Here is a 21824-nt window from a genome sequence, read left to right as displayed (position 1 = left end):
AAGCGCTCAGAACCCATTCACTACACACTGTGAACACTAAAAAATATACACAAAGGGAAGGGAAATACATTCTTGGTAGTTTTTCTTTTTTACCAGAAGCAGAAACAAAAAACAAAAAACAAAAAACAAAAAAATAAAATAAATGGCTGACAAATACTTTATGTATAGATACAGCAAAAGGCTATGGGAATCTTTTCAGCTCCAGGTCAGCTACAGTGAGCATACTCCAGGGAACGTTGTGGAAGAGTTAGGAAGCTTGCTTTCTTGCATAATAGACGGCATTGAAACTGTGAAACTGTGCCATTGTGGAAATTCACCAAAAGTTCGATTCTGAAAAGGATTTATATGAATATCAGTACATCTAAATTCTTTACTATACTATTTTAATAGGGCAAGTGGAGTGCATGCCACCAGACAGTGAGGCTCTCCTCCCCCCAGCAAAGAGCTAGGGATATAATAATTATTGCTTGATACAGATAGTAATACTTACATTTTCTACATAGGTTGATGGTGTACCCAGGGAGACTGTCAACAAGCAAAGGCAGTCGCAGTCCTTCAAAGCGTCCTTCGACGCGACCTGAGGAAAAAAATAAATGTTACTAAAAGGGTGATGATGCCTCAGTGTAGGCAATGAAGCTACATGCAGTACCATTATTAATGAATGCACTGTACATATAAACATTTTAGATGGATTCATCGGCCCTGGTGGATAATGCTTAATTCTTTTTATTTTACTCGTTACTCCCCTATTTTGCTGCACACAAGTTGTACTAGCTTTCAAAGTAAGCAAACATAACCGTAAGCATTATTTTGCAAACCCAACTAATTGCAATTCAAGAAATAATTATGATTAGCAGCCTACAATAATTATACAGAAACTCTTCGAGCTTCATTTATCATCGAGCAGCTGTAACAGTCGATCTACACATACACAGACAAATTACCGTATACCTTGCACATGCCCAACTGAGGCATAATGACTATATATGAACGAACAAACTGCAAATAGATATTATACAAAGGTCTTTCCCTACAGACTTTCAACTCTCCTCTTCGTTACTTTATCCATGAAAAATGAACAACAAAATTAATATTAAAAAGCGAAAAAGCGTTCGCAGGTTGATGAAGTCACATTATTTTATACTACTACTTTTACTATAGACCTATGGACTACTTACTTGAGTTATTTATGTCCACATCTTCAACAACAGCATCAGTTTGTCAGATCCTCATGTTGGGCCAATGCATCTCTGGCAGCAAGATAACGCTTAGCACTGTCAATTATACCTACAAAGACTTGCTTGGTATCTTCAGTCTCGAACTTTAGCTCCTGTGGAACCCCCAGTTGGCTTCTTTTGAGGTTGAGAACAGACTTCTTGAAATAAACTTTTGACAGCCATTTTTTGTTTTTAGTTTGTGTCTACAGGGATTTGCTGAGTTCTTGCATAGATGATACAGTACTGACGTGGATGTGAAACGGCCTAGTATCCGGAGGGGTCCACGGGAATTGTCTGAAGCTATCATCGTAACGAGCAGATTATGTTAGAAACCTGTAACTGTCATGTTTATATAGCAACCAGAGCGTAGTAAACAGTGTTCCGTGTCTGAAAACTGGTGAAAATGACCGGCACACATTGATACTTGCAGTGGGCTTGTAGGTAAGACTAGTTTCTCTAAGCTCATGGGAGAATATCATATTTTAGCATAAATTTTCCTGTAAAAATACTTTGTGTGAGATTTTTGGCTTGGACAGTAAATATTCAGGTTACCATTCAGTAGTAATACTTGAAGTACACTGTAAACTACGAGGAGAATCTATGTTTGACAACTGTTATGAAAGGGCTAAAGCATGAGTTAGTTGCACTTTTTGCGTGAGATTATTTCTAAACCTGTTGAGCCTACTTTTTGCATATTTAGCTGATGAAAACCTTCGTGTATTGATGCAGCAGGAGAATCTATTAACTAAGCATACAGTAAAGTTATTGGAAAAATACAGCCTCAAGAAAAATATGTAAAATCAATGTACATGTACTGTTAAACAAAAATTAATGCTACGTTCTTATTACAACTACAATTATGATTTCTATCAATAAGTTCACACGTACATGTACATGTCATTAACTTTCCAAATTGCAGTGTTGTCTTTCGCTGAGCTAAGATATCAATTGCCAAATGTTAGCTAATTATACTATCAAGTGAAATTTATCCCAGGACCTACTCGAGTGCTACTTCTCTAGGCAACACCATCGGTGAAGACAGCATTAACGTCCAACCTCTTTTCAAGTGCCGTGTATCTAAACTTGTATAGGAATTTCGAACCGGCAAGTTGGAATGTGTCTCTCTCACAGCCACTTCGTAAACGATCAAGAAACAGTTTATCATGTACTATAAATTAATACTCTCAAGACTATTATAATATTAGCATGTACACGTACACGTACAAATCATCAACAATTTCACCCTTTGCTTATCTCATGCTAGTGTTATGAGTCAGCCACACTTCTTTTGATCTACATGCATGCTACCAACATTGAGTGGCTTGCTTTTTGGATATAATTACATGGGTACAGGGGTAGATCTACTATAAAATAATAATTATAGACTATTTACTAGACTAATTATAGAATAGTTAATATCATCTTGCACTGGACTGTACTTCCTCTACTCATTCTACCTCCTCACAGTCACTACTACTGTCTTCGCTTAATACATCAGAGCTGCCTAGCCTTTGCTAGCTAGCTAGCTAGCTAGCTAACAGTGGAGTATTATTTTAGAGAAGTGTCATGACCAGTCCTAGTCCAGCCAGGTCCAAGACAACCCCTTCGAGCGGGAAGTTAAGTGCTAGGCGCATTGTTAAGAAGTACCAGAGACTCAGGAAGACAGGTTTATTGTACCTAGGTTTCATCTTCTTGGAGTTGCAACTGTTGGATGGTTTGCCTTTGACACTGCTAGTACGAGCCATACTGCTGCTGAGAGCTAGTTTTACTATGCTGCAATCGAGCTAGCTAGCTAGCACCATAGATTGAAGAGTCTAACTCTTCAATCTATGCTAGCACATGATTTACCTTGTGCGGTCAAAGGTTACGCGTGGGCGTTTTTGTGGGCAGTTCTAAAAATAGCTCAATAGTGACAATACGAAGTCAGATGATTCTGAGAATAGGGCGAGTTGCATGCCCTCTTCTCTGTATACGCCCTTGGTCTGACTGACTACACAACCAAAAATCCACGTATATGATTAGCATCTGTGAGAGGTGCACTTATTATACTGATGTGTGCACAGAACCGTATGAAATCTATTTTGTAATACAAGTGGATCAGATGTGTGTTAAAGATGTGTGTGCAATATGTACTTCACTCGTGATTACCAATGTGATGTTCTGCTATGTATCACAAGTGAGGAAGGAGCTGCTCTGCTACACATCTGTGCATGTGAGCAAATGAGAGCTTGTGATTTAAATTGTTTATTACTGTAGCTATTAAGAAGCAGGCATTAACGCTTGTTGACAGTGTGGAAAGGTGCAGACTCACATGAAGGTTTGTTAGACAACCAGAGTTTAATACTTTGGTTATTTTTATTAGGTAGAACAACTGGCCAGACAGCTAGACGTCAGTCATCTATAGAGTGGAAACGCGTGAGTCTAACTATGTATGCACTGATGACCAAAATTATAATTATATATTTCTAGGCTTGAAAGTCATCATTATTTGACAACATTCAGACGAGGGGTTAATTGATGATCCACTACTTCCCTGTTACTTTGTGATTATACATTTATTTCAATTATTAGATGGCTGCTTTTATTGTGACCCCTTATGTGACTAACTATGAATGGCTCGCACTTTCAAAAGTGAGTGCACTACATGTACGTATACATTTAGACGTGTGTACATGTACATTTTACATTTCAAACTCTACCCCTGCGTGTGTATCTAGGTGTTTAGAGTTGCATAGTGTGTTTCATTTTGGAAAGCAGACAAGTATGTATATGTAAGAGGTTCTTAGACCTGGTAAGGACACAACATTAAAAAAATGGAAGTGCACCCGCTGCATGCTCAACCTTGTGGAAGACCTTGCTGTCTCTTCGGTCCCACTGCTGCTTTCAATTAACACTGAAAGGTTAATGTTTAAACTGTGTACGTATATATGATATGTAACACTTCCTTCGTCTTGTGTTGCAGGTGTGAAGCCTTTATTGATGAGGGAGAAGAAAGTTTTTCAAATAGACGAGCCCTAAGTGGTGATATTACTGCTTCGTTTTCAACATTAGAAGCATTGAGATTTGTCTGTTCAAGTGGCTATTACCAGAGTGAGATTTTCAACAGTGAGTATTATAATTTATGCTGTTGGTTTACCTGTTATACTTATTTAGGTGCGTTGCTGGCTTGACTAATCTCTACAACCAGCATGGAATGGCCTGGTGTCTCATCACACATCTTGGCAAGGCTATATCAGTCTGGAGCAGCACTGAGAAAGGTATTGTACATGCATGGATTAAGCTATATATAATTATGTTTGTTTGCATGCTATCTAAAAACAAGGCTCAACCAACAAGTTGAGAGATATTGCCAGATATTGCCTTGTCTTTCAATGGCACCAATCAGAATGGTGTGAAGTCCAAGAGAATGCGATATACATTCATCATAGTCTTAGATGTTTTGGTGCAAACGTATATGGAGCAGTTTATGGACACATGTACGAATTACTTCTTGCTTGAATGTAAGTGTTCAATATCAATTTTTTGAATATAATATTATACAATGTACCATTGACAATATATTTCAGGTTGTGTATGCAGGACTCCTGTTGTTCATTCTAATTGCTTAATTGACGGCATATAGTGGTCTGTGCCATAATGGAAGAAGAATCTTCCCCCTTCCACCTCGCCAAAATGAGAGGCTTTTGACCCTTCGGACTGAACACGTAAACACATGTTCCTGACATGTACATATGTTACACTGGACAATTCGACCTACGGGAGCTCGAGTTGGGTTTCACCATATACAATGAGCAAGACTGTCCGTTGTTAACTTAACATTACTACGCAGCCTTTTACAATCGAACAAGAACGAGAGCAACTTAGCATTATCATAGTAATTTTTATAAGTTGTCCTCTAGCTATTTTAACCATCCTTTTCATGCATGCACTTGTCAATACATAATTGTCTCTGCCAACTGCATGATTGTAGATCTATATTTATAATTATCATAATTACTGTAAATACAATGATATACAACCGAGCTACCAGCTCTAGCTTATATTTACATATCTGTACCAGATTATGTACAATGCTGAATCACAACTGTACAGCTTCCGCACATATCTGTGCTATCACTTGTGTAACACGTCATTGCCCAGACGAAATGTACAAGTTCAATTGCACACAACTGTACGGACTTGTACACGGACACGGAACAGATCAGGACTTTTTGGTTGTGTAAGTAAGTGAGTAAGTACATGTAAGTGAGAAGTAAGTTTCTTGCCCAGCATTTACTCCAAGTACAGCCCTCTCCAGGACATTCTGCACAGGGTTTCCAAACGACTACAACCTGGATTACAAAGCGCTTCTTCAGATTTGCGATTGCTTCCACAAGGCAGATGGCCTCTCAGTCTCTATTTGTCTTACCTAGACAATTCCGCCATCTTTAATGACTCATCAATTGCGTTGTCCAAATAATAGATAGGCGTGGCTAAGAAACCGTGCGCCTAAAATCAGAGCCTGGAGTAGCCTCGACTCCAGCCCCTTGAATAGTGGTCCCTTTCTCTGACAAGCATGCTACATGTATATGCACTGGCTATATATATCATGCTCTTAAATGGCTGTCATTTAATACTGATTCACAAATTCAACATATCAAGCAATACAGTATAATTATTAGTCCAGAGATAATCTGATTAGTCCTATCTCCTCTTCTTGAACTTCTGTACTGCCTCTTGACGTTCCACTTGTATTGAAAAAGAAAGGGAATCCGACTAGAAAACATTTGCAATGTGAAAAATTGCTAGGATTGGCCTAGTCTCATGAATCAGCCGCCGTTCTTTGGAACCACCGTCTGAGCACTCTTGTCATGAAGTCATTTCAAACTGGAATGTTGATTGTTCACAAAACCAATGGAATGTAATTAAATCGTGATCTTACGCCCACACATATTTCCTAATTGTTATACAAATCGCCAAGCGAAGGCATCTCTCTCTACTTGTGTTTTGCTGTGGTGCTAAATCTGTGCCCAAGGACCCCTGCTTGCCTTGCTTATGCTTCGTAGCAGCTTCTATGTATGAAGTGTTTACCATGCGTAATGCATGCGTAATGATTATCCAAATGCGTTGAGCAAAGTGCAGTTCTTTGCTGCCTCCAAGTTCATCACCTGACTGGACTTCTGCAATTTGATTGGTCAAGACGGAATTCCGTCTTGGCACATAAAACGATGACAAGAGTGCTCGGACGGTGGTTCCAAAGAACGGCGGCTGATTCATGAGACTAGGATTGGCCAGGGGAACCACAAAAAAGCGTGGAAACAAGAAATCCGACGAGAGCATAACTCCAATCTGTTACAACGTCATGAACATGTACAATACATAGTATATAGACTGTGTTCCAGATCCATCTCTACCAGCTTCCATCCACCACATCATTCCATGCAGGTCACCAGTACGGTCCGTGCATGTTACTACGCATGGATGGACTGTGTGTACCTGTGCTCAACACTGCATGTATTAGGAACATCAATTCATCACAAATCATCATGATTATATGCGCACATTCCAAATGGATGTATAATAAAAGGATTGATCATCACCCCACCAGTAAAAATTGCGTATTTACATTATAATTATTGGCCGGGAAAACAACCAGTACATGTGATTGACGTTGTAACGGATTGGAGTTATGCTCTCGTCGGATTTCTTGTTTCCATGCTTTTTTGTGGTTCCCCTGGCCAATCCTAGCAATTTTTCACATTGCAAATGTTTTTCTAGTCGGATGGTAAGCACTATGTGGGAGACCTCAGACTCTACTTAGCAAGCAGGTAAGACAGTAATCCAACCAGTTAGAGTGATTTTTCTGCAACAAACCCTGCCTATACCTTAGCTTACTGCATACTGTATACTGTAGCTATACAGACAGTATTATACTGCAAGTTGCCATTCTTGTTTTGTTCACAGAAGGTTGGATTTACTGTCATAACTGCTTGTTTTCTGTGGGCTGTAGCTCCTCTCCTGAGCGCTTGCTAACAATCACTCGTGCAATCATTCAATAGCTAAAACTTCAATTTTGCATGCAGTCTTGCATAAATAGATCAAGCACATGGCAGTACAGAATGCAGTTGCAAACTGAAGTCATGCACATTTTCATGCACATTAAGTTGATAGTAAAATGGGCGTGGCAGCAGCACTTCCGTCCCCCAGGAAACTAATTGCAATGTCAGCACATTCCATTGAGTTAAGTAAAAGACTTCATGATTTGCCTTAATTTCAAAGCAGCTAGACGCTATGGAACGCCGTTTGCGACAAAATTCAGGCAGAATGTAATTGTGTGTGCATCAAATATAAAATCGATTTTTGAAGATCGATTTTTAATAATCGATTTTTTACAGTTGATTTTTGATTATACGTCAACGATCTTTGACAATCGATTTTTAATAATCGATTTTTTACTGTTGATTTTCGATTATACGTCAACAATCTTTGACAATCGATTTCTGATTATCGATTTTTGCAGTTGATTTTCTAATACCTACACGCGATCTTTCGTCACGTGATTAGGCCTCCCCTTACACACGTGGCACACACACATTGACTTCAAACACGTTGTTCCTTGAGCCATGGCCTCTCGATCTTCTCTGTCTGCTAGCGACATCCAGAAGGCCAAGGAAGCAATGGAAGTCCTTGGGCGTCTTGTTGATAGTGCTGGTCCGTCGGGAGCTAGAAATGATCCTTCTACTTCCAGTATTGGAGATGAAACCAAGAAAGGTTTGTGTTCATCCATAATTGTTTATGGTGTGTCTAGACACTATATGCCTTTTGCAAGGACATATTCTAGTACGAACTGTAAAAATGTGATAAGATTTCTACTCTGTGTAGTGTGTACTGTACTGGCAGACACATCAACTGCTTATTTCTGTAGTTGTAGGACTCGCAGATGATGCAATGGATGTGCTTAGAAGAATGAAAGCTGGTGTGAAGGCTGAGCAAGTTAGGGCCACCAAAAGACAATCCAAACAAGAAGTAACTAAGCTCTTCAATTATGCCACTCCTGCAAAGCGCAAGAAGAAAGTAAAGGCTTCCACTGAGTGGAAACATAAGTTCTCTTGTTTGGCCTATCGCGGGCAGATACGTATTCCTACTACGGATGTGGAAAAAGATGATCTTTTGCAAGCAGGGCTAGGTGAAAAAGAGATTTCTTTCCATGACATGAATGCCAGTGCCGAGGAATTTCGAGATATTATCTGTGGAGAGTTCCCTCAATTGAAGAAAGCGGGAGGTTTTCAACTATGTAAATGCAAACCAAATTCAAGAGAGCTGGAAATACTGTCTACATTTGCTCACGATTGCCCTGGAAACTTGAAACAGAGAGTAGGCAATGCGAAGACGTACATTCGTCCCCTTCAGAAAGATATGGACCTTAGTGTCGTCTTTAACCTTCCAGATGGGGTATGCTTACATGTATCTGTTTTTTTGTCGATAAAAGCTATTTGTTTGGTTTCCCACAATATAACTTATGTAATGTATGCCGGACTAATATTTGCTGATTGTGTTCAGTCAGCCTTTGTTAAATCATTTGTTTATCATTTGTATTGTGCTGACCGTGTGCTATAATTTCTTAATTGATAGCCTGAGGATGAGTGTCTCACTTGTGGTACCTATTTGCCACTCATGGAGCTAGAAAATCATGTGAAAGAGTGTGAAAAAGCTTACAGTGATTCCAAGTAAGTTTTTGTTATGGTATATACGTATAAATATTCCCATTGTGTTATCTCAGACAACAAAAGCAGCCCAAGAATGAGGACAAGGCAAAATGGTGTGTGTGTATGTGCATGTATTTGCTTGTTCGTTTTCTAACAAGCTAATTGTAGTACCTACAACACCTGTATCTATAATTACGTACAATGAACCATGTGTGTAGTGAGGTTATTGATGTTGATGAGACAAGTCCATCACCTGTCCTCCCTGAAGTGCATTTTGTGACCCATGAGAAAAGTCCATCACCTGTCCTCCCTGAAGTGCATTTTGTGACCCATGAGAAAAGTCCATCACCTGTCCTCCCTGAAGTGCATTTTGTGACCCATGAGAAAAGTCCATCACCTGACCTCCCTAAAATACATTTTGTAAGTCGTACAACTTTTGTGTGCTGCTTACTCAATGTGTTTACTACTTTAGGGCAATCACTATGATATGGAAGAGGAAATGGTGCAGGCTGCCATGCAACAAAGCTTAACTGCTTCTGATTATACGTGAGTTACGAGTTACATGTGTTGTAGCATGAGTATAAGTGTGTCTACTCACAGTGCTTCTTCACTATTGGGAAAATTTTTCTCGTGGAAAGTCCAGAAAAATGATCCTCTTTGTCTTGACATTCGGCGGGAATTTGTGGTTTGTGATGCGATACGTGAAGCCAAAAAAAAGAAATTCTCTGTCAATAAGTTAGTGAAAGTAAGTTAGACGAGTGTCTGTTGTTAGGCTCAAGGGTGTGCTACTTCCACAGGTGACGTTTGTTGGGGAAGGAGCAGTAGACAGTGGTGGCCCACGAAGAGAGTTTTTTCGCTTGTTGGCGTCAGAAGCTTCAAACACGCTCTTCATTGGAAATGTTACAGCAAAGTTTTTTGTAATGAATGCTCAAGCTCTTCAGGTTAGTACGTTGACATGCATTCTCTCTAATGTGAACACCCTTTCTTCTTGTGCACAATGTCATGTATACAATAATTTGTCTGTAACTTGTGTATACGTGACCATGTCATAATTAATTGTATAGAGTGAACACTACAAGTTTCTTGGGCAGTATACTGTCATGAGCATATCTCAGGGAGGTTGCGGCATGCCATTTATGGCTACTCCCGTGTATGAGTACATCTCCACTGGGAAATTGTCAGCGTCAGTCCAAGTGCCACTTCACTGTATTCCAGATCCAACTCTCAAATTCATTCTTGAAAAGGTTGGTGTATAATTATATAAGTATAAGTACAATGTTTTGTCTTCATAGGGGGTATATAAATGACACCATCTTAATTAACTCTAAGCGATGTAATTGCTACTTTTGTGTTAATATGCTGTAGGTTGAGGATGCTGAGAATGATACCGAGATACAAGTGACTTGCGCCATTGATGAAGCACAGAGCATGCTCTTAGAGGCTGGGTTCTCAAAGCCATTCACAAAACTCACACTGGAGGATAAGAGCAACGTATATTCAGTATTGATCAACTACCACTGCATGACGAAAGTCAAAGCGGCAATGGACCAGTACATTGATGGGTTGGAGAGTCTTGATGTTCTTAAGTCAGTGCGGAAGGAACCAGGCAAATGGAAAGCATTTTTTGTCGATGATGGTGTCAAGGTTGATGCTGGTATGTACATACATGCACTAAGCCATTGTATTGACAGTTTTATTATTTATGATACTGCATGGCATGTTCACCGCTAGATAATATTTTATTGCTTGTGTTCTGTACAGCATATCTGAAACATGAGCTGGTTTGTCTCTTCTCTGAAGATGGGTCTAGCCGCTTACCAGCTGAGAAGCAAACATACATTTATTTTGTTGACTTCCTGGATGAATGTGATGGTAAGCTTTGCAGTAATGGAAGGGCAGGGGTGAACCTCCCCCAGCCCAAAATGCTCTTCCCCCCCCCCCCTCAAAATATTTGAAGAATAACAACGTCGCATTAATTAGTGGTTGAATCTATACTGTCTATAATTTATGATGTGCAATATGTAACTAGATCAATCAGCACTTACTAGCACAACAAAAGTGTGCATAGCTAAACATTCTGTGGCATGTGGCACGCTTACCCAAATCTCCCCCCCCCCCCTTATGATGAAACCCCGTAATAGTGATGATGTTATTTGTTATTTTTGGTGCAGAGAGCAGTGGCAATGAGTGTTCAGTTTAAGCTGTGCTAATCTTTCTGTCAGGGTCCAGTCGAGTTCCACCAACTGGATTTAACCCAAGACCGAGTGTAATGTTCGTCCATGACCAGCACCGCCCCCTGGCAACTGCCTCAACATGTGAACTTCAAATACGCCTTCCTGTGTGTCATGGAAGCTATGCTACCTTTAAGGACGCTATGATTCTCTCCATGAAATCAAATGATGGTTTTGGTGGGCCATAAGGACAGTAAATCATCTCAAGCTATTATGTGTTTTATTCTTCATTTATCACTTGTTCATTGAGTCATTCTTATACCTATTGTTTCAGATTTTGGACACCCTCACTATAATTTTTGATGTGAGTGATGTTTGCTAAACAAATTTGTTAATGTTAATTGGGTGCATGATTCCAATTATAGCTCATGCATGAACCATGAACCCAATGGTTAAATTCTGGCCTGGCATGATATCTTTAATAATTATTAATGACAGTCACAAATATAAGCTTTTGCTAATGAAAACATACAAATATAAGCTTTTGCTAATGAAAACATAGACACAATTCCTTCTTGAGAATTGCAATCAATTTGGGCTAGTTCTTGCCTAAGTACATGTTTTTGTTCACTGGATAATAGATCGTCAATGTCTTCAACAACAACTGTTTGGTCTCCGTTGAGTGGTACAGGCCCATCAACATCTATCCCATAAGCTTCAGATTCCTGATAGGTATAATAATAAGTATAATAATGTATAAAAAGTGATTGTGGGATAAACATAAATTTACACCTACCTCATGCAGTCCACTTAGTGCCTCGTGTTCAGGATTTACTGTTCTTGTTTGCAGCAGACCAGACACCCAAAGTTGCATAGGAGATTTTCCATGCTCAGTTCTTAGCCCATGATTGGACCAACCAAGCATAAAGTTGTTCAGTTGGTCTTGAATCACTCCAAGAAATGAGAAATGTAAAGCATAAATGTCGCGCTCATCCTGTATGTCAAGAAGCCCACAGTCCTCTAAAAAGTAGAAAGAATAGTAAAAGAAACTGATACATCCTGAAAAAAGATCTCTCCAAAGCCTTTCTATTCTCTGATTGTGCACGCTACGACCAGCTATGGCATGCCCAACTCCTCTCTCTTCAACAATATACCGTGCAACCTCAACATTTTCACCGCCCTTGTCCATTCGGATACGCGAGGGCAGCCCAAACTCTGTAACTCCTTGTTCAAATGCTTGGAACATAGTTTCAGCTCTATTGTTTGAAGATACTTTCAAGAACATTATGAGGCGGCTAAAACCATCAATACCTCCGTGGATAACGAGTCGCCATCTGATCAACTTATGGTATCCATCAATATGCCACAGGTCATTTGGGGAATCAACATGGTATCTTCGTCGGCGAAGAACACCTCTTGCACGAGACTCCACCCCAAATGGATCAACTCTTCTCAGAGACTCTCTTATTCTTTTACGAGACATTCTCAAACCTTCACTCTTTAATCTACCATCGACCGATTTCTGACCGCACATGGGGAACATGGACACTATGCGTAAAACCTTTTCATCCAATTCAGCATTGGTAATGGATGCGTACATATCACATTGGCGAGGAATATCATATTCCAATAATCGTCTCTCAACAGTTCTTCGACTGCATCCAAAAATAACAGATATATCGTTCATCTTAAAACCACAATCTCTCAAGAATAATAGTCGATCTCTAGCAATCACAATTTTGGGTCTTCCTCTTCTCTGTTCTCTATTTTCTTGCTTATTGCTAAGTATCACAAGAATCTCCCATAATGTGCACCTAAGAGTGACTGCTTCATCGTTACTCACCAGATCAAGATAGTTAATACTCATTTCTAGCATTTCAAGAAGACATTCCTTGGTGTTTTCTCTTGTGCTATCTTCTTCTTCTTCAATGCAATCAAACTTGACTGCTTCCAGAGTAGCTTCACAAAATGTCAGGACACAGTCATATAAGGTACCCATTGAGGTATAATAAGGGACTCAGATCTAGTCATGTGATACATCACTAAGTCATGTGACTTTATATTTCTATCTAAAATCGATTATCAGAAATCGATTATCAAAAATCGATTATCAGAAATCGATTATCAAAAATCGATTATCAAAAATGGATTGTCAAAGATCGTTGACGTATAATCGAAAATCAACTGTAAAAAATCGATTAATAAAAATCGATCTTCAAAAATCGATTTTATATTGGATGGACACGCCTATCAGATTCTGCCTGAATTTTGTCGCAAACGGCGTTCCATAAGACCATAGATTGAAGAGTTAGAGGGATAGGAAACGGAGTGGTGCACGTGATGATTTTACATTGAATCTGCAGTGGAGCCTCGAAAATTATCCGCGCTACGCCCTATGAACGAGGCTATTAAGCACATTTTTGCCGGGTAACTCCCAAAGCTGTGTTTCCTCGAGACATCATCTCTTTTCAGCAACTTATAACACGCCTAGTCCATGAGCCACTTGTAGTACTTGCTAATGACTGACCACACCCAGTAAAAAGAGACTTTCCAATAAAGTTATATGTTCCCAAGGCTGTTTTAGAGCTATTGGAACATGTAACGTGTAAGCGTGCTGGTTATGACTACTACAATAGGTATAGACCTTGAAATATAAGTGAGTTGCACGGACTAAGCACAGTTACTTGTAGTTTATTATGCACTGAGTGTAGAAATAGATATTGTTGTGATGGCCTCGATTAAACCGCAGCGTAGCGCGGATGTTAATCGAGATACAAACCGTTTCCTATCCCTCTAACTCTTCAATCTATGATAAGACGCAGGAATGATTCCAACTGCTGAGTCAGCAATATATGAATCAAATGGGGCGTGGTCTCAGTTTGGCCAACCGTGTGTCTTCTCCTCGGTCTCCTCTTCTCAACATAGTAGCTAGCTGCGTGCATCCATATCCAGTCCTGGCGGCCCAATTTAATTCATATTCTTCCCTCATCACTTAAGAGCTCACCAAAATGGTTAATGCCAATTAAATGGTGAGAACAGATTGATGTTAGGTATATATGTACGTGCACATTGTCTTTGTACATTTAATATTTACTACAGTACCAATCTGTCTCCAAGCGCTTAAGCTTGCTGTATCTTTCTCGCTCGTCTATGTGAACACAGGACCTACATGTGTAAAAGCCGGTAAGCAGTAGGAATTCAACTTCTCATCATTATGGCACCTATAGGGGGAGGTGGGGCTTGCCATTGATAGAGATAATTATTTATCAAAAGCGGTAACACTTGCTTACCAATGGTGCCAATCCAAACAAGTATCGCACTAGCTTAGTCGTAACTCTTGGGCATGCTGCACACTGCCATTCTGTTCTTTTAATTGTCACTATAAACTGTATTGTACTGTAAGAGCTTTATATTTGATGTGTTCAAACATCCCCAGCAAAAACTCATGGGCATCTATTTGGTCTCCAGCGAATTAACAACTCTTTCATTCAGAAATTAGGTGAGAGGTATACGTACTTATGTCTAGAACGTTTATCTGATCTTACTTTTCATATTAGAATATACAGCTGATGGACACACGACAGAGTTTTGCTGACATTCATTTAGAGACTTTTCAAAGCATACACCATACAAAACTGGCCAATTTCATGACAATGCTCTGATTGAGTATATAAACGTGTACATTTATTTTAGTGTGAGTCAGATGTTTGCAATGTCTCACTATCCTAATTATTTTCCATAAACCAGGGGTATAAAATACACTCTGTATCACAGAATTTGCAAAACAGGTGTTCCCCCCATGTTCTGCAGCCCTCCTATAGACATGATCAGGAGTGCATGAATATTCATGTACTCCTGTGGTGGTTCAGGACTATTATGTGAGGGCGGCCATAACCTCAAAAGGGCTGACTCAGCAGTTGGAATCATTCCTGTATTTAGCCTTCCTCCTTAATTTTGGTTAATAAGGTTGAAGAACTATGTTAGATCTAAATGTCGCTATGAGGGTAAAGGTATGTTTGTGTCTGACGATCTATCAGTCCGTGTAGCTAGTAGAAGTAATTATGTCAGTGCTAGAGATCTACTCGACTCACACTTGTCAATTCACAGATTGTTGTTACCTGCTTAATACTGTTGGGGACTCTGCTTATTAAGTCAGGTAAGATTAGACTTCATTATGTTTTGTACGTGTTCAAGTTTTGTACGTCCTTGGTCATGATCAAGCTAGCTATAATTAATCATAGAGAAACCACATTTGATTGATTGTAATTCATATACTTACATCGCCAGAAAAATTTATTCCACTTCTGAGTGGCGCAAACAATTTCGTTCAGCCCAACTAGCGCCTAAATGATGGTGGTGCTTATGTTCTACAGCTAGTACCTAGAATGTTGTTACGAGCATCAAACATTTGCGAACTTTGCGATCAATTCGCAACAATAAGGCCACACCGTTATGTTTCACGGATTTTCCGGGTCATATTTTTGCAGAATGTGTGTGGTCCAGGTCAGAGGTTGGTCCAGGTCAGAGGTCAAAAATGGCCACATGATCTATCAGTAATATTTTGCTAAGTATTATTTAGAACACACCTAGCCATCTGCGTGCCGAGGCCATCCGAGTGCACCAGCATTAAAACACGTGACTTGGTTAGGTGTGTTCTAAAGGATTTAGTGCTGTCACGTGAGCTCTAGCCTCGTGGCAGCTAGATCTAGAATCAGTTGCTGGTGCATGGCTAGCTAGCTAGCTAGACGTAATAGCAAGTTTTAGTAGGTTTGTAGATCCAGTAACTGATGCAAAGGAGAAGGAGATACTATCTAAAGCTATCTGGACTCACTGGGCATGTTCTCGACTTATTTCTCCTGCTGACCAACAGTCCCGATCCCCAGTTGATCTGGCTTACTGGATGGGAAACTTTGTGCGCAAACTATATGGCAATGAGTATCTGGTTTGCTCTTTTGGAACGCTATGATATTCAAAGCACCTTTGATGAAACGATTATATGGATCTGGCTTAGGTACAGGTACGTACATCGTCGAAGCAAGCTGAGCCTATTTCTCTAGACGAAAAAGTGATGCTATGGTCAAGTCAGCAATTCGGTACACATGAAACAAGTCGAAACAATAACATTCAACTTTCTAATACTTTGCTTGTGTACGTATTCAATCTGCTTGTATTATTATTATAATTATGATGACATTCAGATTCAATCTGCTTGTATTATGATTGTTTGATAAAAGTGTTCATTAACAAACCAACTTAAAGCACACTTAAGTGTGGATTAAGTTATTTAATCCATGGTCACCTGACTACTTTCAGATAAGCTGATTGGCTGGAGATCATGTGATCAGCACTAAAGTGACTTTATGGTTTGTTGTGACTCTGTTTGTGGTTTTATAATGATATTCATCGATTTTTCTTTCTTTTTTTGCCTGCCACCCTGGTCTGTTTTTGGGGATTAAATGCCCGTGAAACATAAGATCAATTTGGTGTGGCCTAATATCCGCAAAACCTAAATTACCACTAGTAAATACACACGATCCTTACCAGAACGCATGCAATAGTTTGATCACAAGGGTCAAATTTTCTGCTGATATGGCTCATTCGCAAAAGTTTTTCACCCACAAAATATTCTAGTAATACGGTACAGTAGACCCTCCATTATCCGGAACGTCGATTATCCGGCTTGGCAGTTTTCTTTCTTTCAGATTAAATAATTCAGAAAATGGGCTGTCCCTCCAATGCGCATGCGCGTTGCAGCTGTTACCATGGAGACATGTCTGTTTATCTTTGGCGCATGCATGCGCAGACAACCATGTGGCACTGCTGTTCATCAATAAAGTGGGTGGATCAAGGCGTGGTTTATCTATTCGATTATCAGCACTTTTAATACCCACGTGGATGGTTGTATAAGATCTGCTGTATACAACCATCCACGTGGGTGTTAAAAGTGCTGATTCAGCACTTACTGTTCAAAAGTTTATTGTTTGTTTTGAGTAGCAGTGAAGTAATTTTAGTGTTGCTTATGTTCACTACATCTAAATAGGACATATACTAAAGCTGATGGGAAGCTCGATATTAGCTAATTAAAGCGGCAAGTACCTCGGTTCGGGGATACATTACTTTTTTCGAAATTCCAACTATCGCACACTTTTGTTTTACGTCATCATTGCAAGAGCTACGACGTTGTTATTCAACCCAGCTTGTTCCTAAGGCATGTAAGTCGGCTTGTATAGGGTCAGATTCTGCATAACGCTGTTTGTTTTTGTTTACCGTGGTGCTAAATCGTTCGAAAATCGGTGTTGTTCGATTGTTTACTCTACTAATTGTTATGTTAGCAACTGCACATCAGTGCTACAAACCACAGACCACAGTTTACTTATAATTATAATAACAGTTTTCAGTTAACAGTTCCTAAGAATGTATACCAGATGCATTATCAGACAGTCTAAAAACAAAAAATTTTCTGGGGGGCGTGCCAACGGACCCCCTTAGATGGCTGTGTGCTAACGCACTCGGATATTCGGCTTGCCCCCCCCTCCCTGTCAATTTTTTCTGTATAAAAGCCTGCATACATGTAATCAAGGGCATATATATAAAGAAAAGAGAGCATGCAACTCGCACTGTAGCTATTTTTTAGAACTACTCACAAAAATGCCCATGCGTAACCTTAAATTTGACTGCATGTAATAAATTAGAATCTGCTGGACTAGCTAGCTCGCATTGATAAAACCAGCAGTATGGCTCGTACTAGCAGTATCAAACGCAGCGGCACAGCACCAAGAAGATAAAACCTGCTTACAAGAAAGTCCTGCATGTCCACTGCATAACAATTCGCTCAACACTTAACTTCACACTCGAAGGGATTGTCTTTGGCCTGACTGGACTAGGACTGGTTACTGGCACTGGTCATGATGTTTCTCTGTTACTCTACTGTAGCTAGGCTAGGCAGCTCTGATGTAAATGCCCGTAATTATAACTTCATAAATAACACTGCCCACTAGTTCATGTCCGTATACTGGATTCTATTTATAGTATATATATATATCCGATCTTTTATATGAAGTATTATAATTATGCTGAGTATGTACGGTACATAGCAAGTTGCATGCCCTCTTATCTTTATATGTTCTTGATGTAACACTGTGATAAAACCAGTGGAGACAGATTATTAGACTGTCATAAATCTAGGTGATGGAGCAACTGACATCTTAGTCTCTCCCACTCTTCCAAATGGAAGACAATGTTTCTGCCCTGGTGATGTGGAGACCTACATTTGTACTGTAGTCGGTGGAGGTTTTACACGGTGGTCAGGAACTGCCTTTGACTGTTCTTTAACTGGCAATAACATAGTATTAATTCATTTTATGTACCCTGGTGTTGCTGCAACCTGTACAAGTGCTATTAGCGGTAATGGTATTTCAGTGGACAATAGTACTAGTGGAATAGAACCTTGCTACACATCAGAACTGTCAGTTACTATCAGTACCAACATGGATGGACAATCTGTAGTATGTTCTAGAGATTCTACCGTGATAGGCAGTGATTCCTTGCAAGTAGCAGGTAAACAGCGTCACAGTGTGACAATAGTCTACTGACGTTTAACCTCCCACAGGTCCACCCCCACCACCCACTAATGTGATGGTGACAGCTGTTGATGTGTCCACATTCTCTGTAACTTGGATGGACTTAACCAGTGGCTGTAGAACCTCGTCGTCTTATGATATCATCTCAGATTGTGGAGGCTCTTGTTCAGTTTCTACCAACATGTTAGGAGGAGTTTGTTCTGGTTGGACTGCTCCACAGAGCTGCTCAGTTATGGTCAGGGCAAACTCTGACTTGTGTGGTGGTCAGACTGGAAGCTTCAGCACTCCTGTAATGCTAAACTTAATGGGTGAGTGAGAGCTATAGGGTGAGTGTATCATTGTGACTCTTAATAATTATATAGAACCGTCTCCCCCTCCTGTTGGTGATGTCAGTGTGCTGGCAGTGTATTCTGATGACAGCCTCGACTCTATCATTGTTACCTTCCCAGCAGTGGTAAGCTTTAACTTGGTAGCATTTACCGGTAGTGTATATGTTACAAACACTTTTCATGCACATGCAGACTCCTGTTGAGGTTGCTCCTGGTTTGTCTCCTGCAGTTACTTACTCCGTACAAACCGTCGGTGATCCACAAGTTGTTCTCATGAGCGACTGCAATGCTACCCTGTGTCAGTACCAGACTAATTTCATTAGTGATAATCGCCCCAGCAACCCCTTTACTGTGACTGTGACTGTGTCCAATGGAATAGGAGGTGGTCAATCAGTGAATACACCCTTCCAAGGTGAGTTTGATATTGTTCATCTTTGATATTAACTATTTTTTGCAGTGCCAGTCAGCATCTCTTCATTGGTGACTTTGACAGTAGTTGTAAAAGATTCCAATGCTACTGTGTCTGCTCGTCTGTCCAGTGGTTTCCAAGGCTCAACCAGTTTGACAGTGACCTACGGAATCATGTCTAACTGTGATGCCAATACTGTGATTTCAGCTAACGGCATGGCTAGGGATACTCTGGAAGTTATCCTCACATCTCTACAACCTGATTTAACTTTTTGTTATTTCATTTACTTCAACCAAGGAGTACTATCATTTAAGGTGATGGGAGTATTACGCTCAGGTGAGTGGTATATAACAGCAAATATTAACTATGTGCATTTACGTATGTATACCACTGCAGAATGTGATGTAGCTGAATTGTCTGAAGGTCCAATAGAACCCTCAGAGATGTGTTTAATGGATGGTTTTGTTGGTGGTATCATCATTTCCAATGGGCGTGTGTGCTACAATGGGACCACCCCTGGAGCCCAAAATTTTGCCATACCGTTCTGTAATAAGGGCACTCACCTACTTTCAGGTGACTCCTCTCCATACAGAGAGTGTTTAAGCAATGGTGAATGGAGTGGTACTGTTGCTCAGTGTGAACCCTTACGTGAGTTTAATGCAGTAACATGCACAATACCTGATCGAGACCAACTGCATCTTCTTTTGTTACACATGCTCTAAACATGATCTATAATTTTATATATATATATATATATAATTATATGTATATTATAATTATATATACATATAGCCATCAGCTGTGTTCCTTGCATTGAAGAATTAATGCTCACAGCTTCATCAATTTTATTTTCGAATTGCGTTTAACATTTTTGTGTAATGTGTAATTATATGTCGTATGCTTCTATTTCTGTAGCTACCTTGTCTCCAGAAGCTGCAATTGCTCTCACATTTGCCCTAACTTTCCTGTTGACCCTGGTTCTTGGAGTATCTATTGGTACCCTCAGTGCGCTGGCAATAAAAAAGTGCAGGAGGAATCAGAAAATAAATATGGAAACTGAAACTGAAATAAGACCACCAGTTGCTATATATGAAGAACCAGACAGTATTAAACCAGAACCCCACACCCAGGGGAACCTTGCTTATGGACATGTGCAATTTTAAACACTATAATAATCATCGTATTGTCCATTGTTTTTATTACTTCAGATGACTTCTATTTTTGCAACTCCAGTGACTCTATAATTAACGATTACATTGTATAGTGTTTAGATAAATTATAGCTCCAGGTGTCTTGTGTGAACACAAAAGTTCTTATTTATTCGTTCAGTTTTACGGCTATAATAATTATTATAATTATGTATCAGTCTGCCCATGCAGGAGTGCATGTGCCCTAAGACCCAAATTATGTTGTTGAAATATGTAATAAGAATATAGTTTAAGTATTATTTAGAACACACCTATAATTTTATAGCCAATTAATTTAAGATTAAGTAATCTGGTGCACTCGGATGGCCTCTCGGTTACGTAATGCTCTCGGCTGCGCCTCGAGCACCACGTTAACCTCTAGGCCGTCCTCGGCACCAGATTAAAACACGTGACTTGGCTAGGTGTGTTCTAGTGCTGTCACGTGAGCTCTAGCCTCGTGGCAGCTAGATCTAGCTACATTTTAAATCAGTTGCGGGTGGCTAGCTAGCTAGCTAGACGTAATAGCAAGTTTTAGTAGGTTTGTAGATCCAGTAACTGATGCAAAGGAGAAGGAGATACTATCTAAAGCTATCTGGACTGACTGGGCATGTTCTCGACTTATTTCTCCTGCTGACCAACAGTCCCGATCCCACTACTGGATATGCCTCCACCTGATCTGGCTTACTGGATGGGAAACTTTGTGCGCAAACTATATGGCAATGAGTATCTGGTTTGCTCTTTTGGAACGCTATGATATTGAAGCACCTTTGATGAAACGATTATATGGATCTGGCTTAGGTACAGGTACGTACATCTTCGAAGCAAGCTGAGCCAGACGAAAAAGCGATGCTATGGTCAAGTCAGCAATTCGGTACACTTACTACACATGAAACAAGTCGAAACGATAACATTCAACTTTCTCTTGTGTACGTATTCAATCTGCTTGTATTATTATTATAATTATGATGACATTCAGATTCAATCTGCTTGTATTATGGTTGTTTGATAAAAAGTGTGCATTAACAAACCTACTTAAAGCACACTTAACCAACTTAAAGCACACTTAAGTGTGGATTAAGTTATTTAATCCATGGTCACCTGACTGCTTTCAGATAAGCTGATTGGCTGGAAATCATGTGACAGCACTAAGTTATAGTTATACTATGGTTCTAGGGATTTATGGCAGTAAACCCACCAAACACGAGGGCGAGGTGGGGTTTACGTTGCCATAAATCCCTAGCAACCA

At 39.8% G+C, this 21824-nt stretch overlaps 3 protein-coding genes and 2 long non-coding RNA genes across 12 annotated transcripts; 3 read left to right on the top strand and 2 right to left on the bottom strand.

Moving 5' to 3' along the window:
* Positions 1 to 27: 27 nt before the first annotated feature.
* Positions 28 to 1418, bottom strand: LOC135344799 (uncharacterized). Its single transcript, XR_010397538.1, has 3 exons — positions 1179 to 1418; positions 491 to 577; positions 28 to 330 (listed from the first exon to the last, which is right to left on the bottom strand). It is a non-coding gene; the product is annotated as an uncharacterized LOC135344799 (long non-coding RNA).
* Positions 1419 to 3179: 1761 nt separating this feature from the next.
* LOC135352458 (uncharacterized) lies at positions 3180 to 5165 on the top strand. Of its 7 annotated transcripts, none has more exons than XR_010399798.1 (8): positions 3180 to 3534; positions 3580 to 3632; positions 3789 to 3848; positions 3935 to 4117; positions 4180 to 4322; positions 4371 to 4474; positions 4540 to 4717; positions 4784 to 5165. It is a non-coding gene; the product is annotated as an uncharacterized LOC135352458 (long non-coding RNA). The 7 variants fall into 7 exon arrangements; XR_010399796.1 differs by having other exon boundaries at positions 3687 to 3848; XR_010399801.1 differs by having other exon boundaries at positions 3180 to 3516; positions 3687 to 4117.
* Positions 5166 to 7670: 2505 nt separating this feature from the next.
* On the top strand, positions 7671 to 11445 carry LOC135340310 (uncharacterized). 2 transcript variants are annotated; one of them, XM_064536660.1, is made up of 12 exons: positions 7671 to 7967; positions 8122 to 8648; positions 8829 to 8923; positions 8977 to 9015; positions 9121 to 9322; positions 9375 to 9448; positions 9503 to 9647; positions 9700 to 9843; positions 9967 to 10146; positions 10268 to 10556; positions 10664 to 10774; positions 11125 to 11445. In XM_064536660.1, exons 1-12 carry the CDS (start codon positions 7820 to 7822, stop codon positions 11319 to 11321), a joined length of 2151 nt encoding a protein of 716 aa, XP_064392730.1. In that variant the 5' UTR covers positions 7671 to 7819; the 3' UTR covers positions 11322 to 11445. The 2 variants fall into 2 exon arrangements, with proteins under 2 accessions (XP_064392730.1, XP_064392802.1); XM_064536732.1 differs by having other exon boundaries at positions 7675 to 7967; positions 11074 to 11262.
* Positions 11446 to 11546: 101 nt separating this feature from the next.
* LOC135330775 (uncharacterized) lies at positions 11547 to 13130 on the bottom strand. Its single transcript, XM_064525726.1, has 2 exons — positions 11870 to 13130; positions 11547 to 11798 (listed from the first exon to the last, which is right to left on the bottom strand). The coding sequence occupies exons 1-2, from the start codon at positions 13070 to 13072 to the stop codon at positions 11562 to 11564; spliced, it is 1440 nt and encodes a 479-aa protein (XP_064381796.1). The 5' UTR covers positions 13073 to 13130; the 3' UTR covers positions 11547 to 11561.
* A 1877-nt stretch (positions 13131 to 15007) lies between these two features.
* LOC135330774 (uncharacterized) lies at positions 15008 to 20759 on the top strand. Its single transcript, XM_064525725.1, has 9 exons — positions 15008 to 15083; positions 15181 to 15229; positions 18259 to 18630; positions 18683 to 18961; positions 19016 to 19107; positions 19175 to 19394; positions 19440 to 19727; positions 19788 to 20039; positions 20307 to 20759. Exons 1-9 carry the CDS (start codon positions 15051 to 15053, stop codon positions 20552 to 20554), a joined length of 1833 nt encoding a protein of 610 aa, XP_064381795.1. The 5' UTR covers positions 15008 to 15050; the 3' UTR covers positions 20555 to 20759.
* The last annotated feature ends 1065 nt before the right edge of the window (positions 20760 to 21824 follow it).

This window comes from Halichondria panicea, chromosome 1, assembly GCF_963675165.1.
Source record: "Halichondria panicea chromosome 1, odHalPani1.1, whole genome shotgun sequence".
NCBI lineage: Eukaryota > Metazoa > Porifera > Demospongiae > Suberitida > Halichondriidae > Halichondria > Halichondria panicea.
The sequence above is the reverse complement of the archived record's forward strand: the minus strand, read 5'-3'. Positions and strand labels throughout refer to the sequence as shown.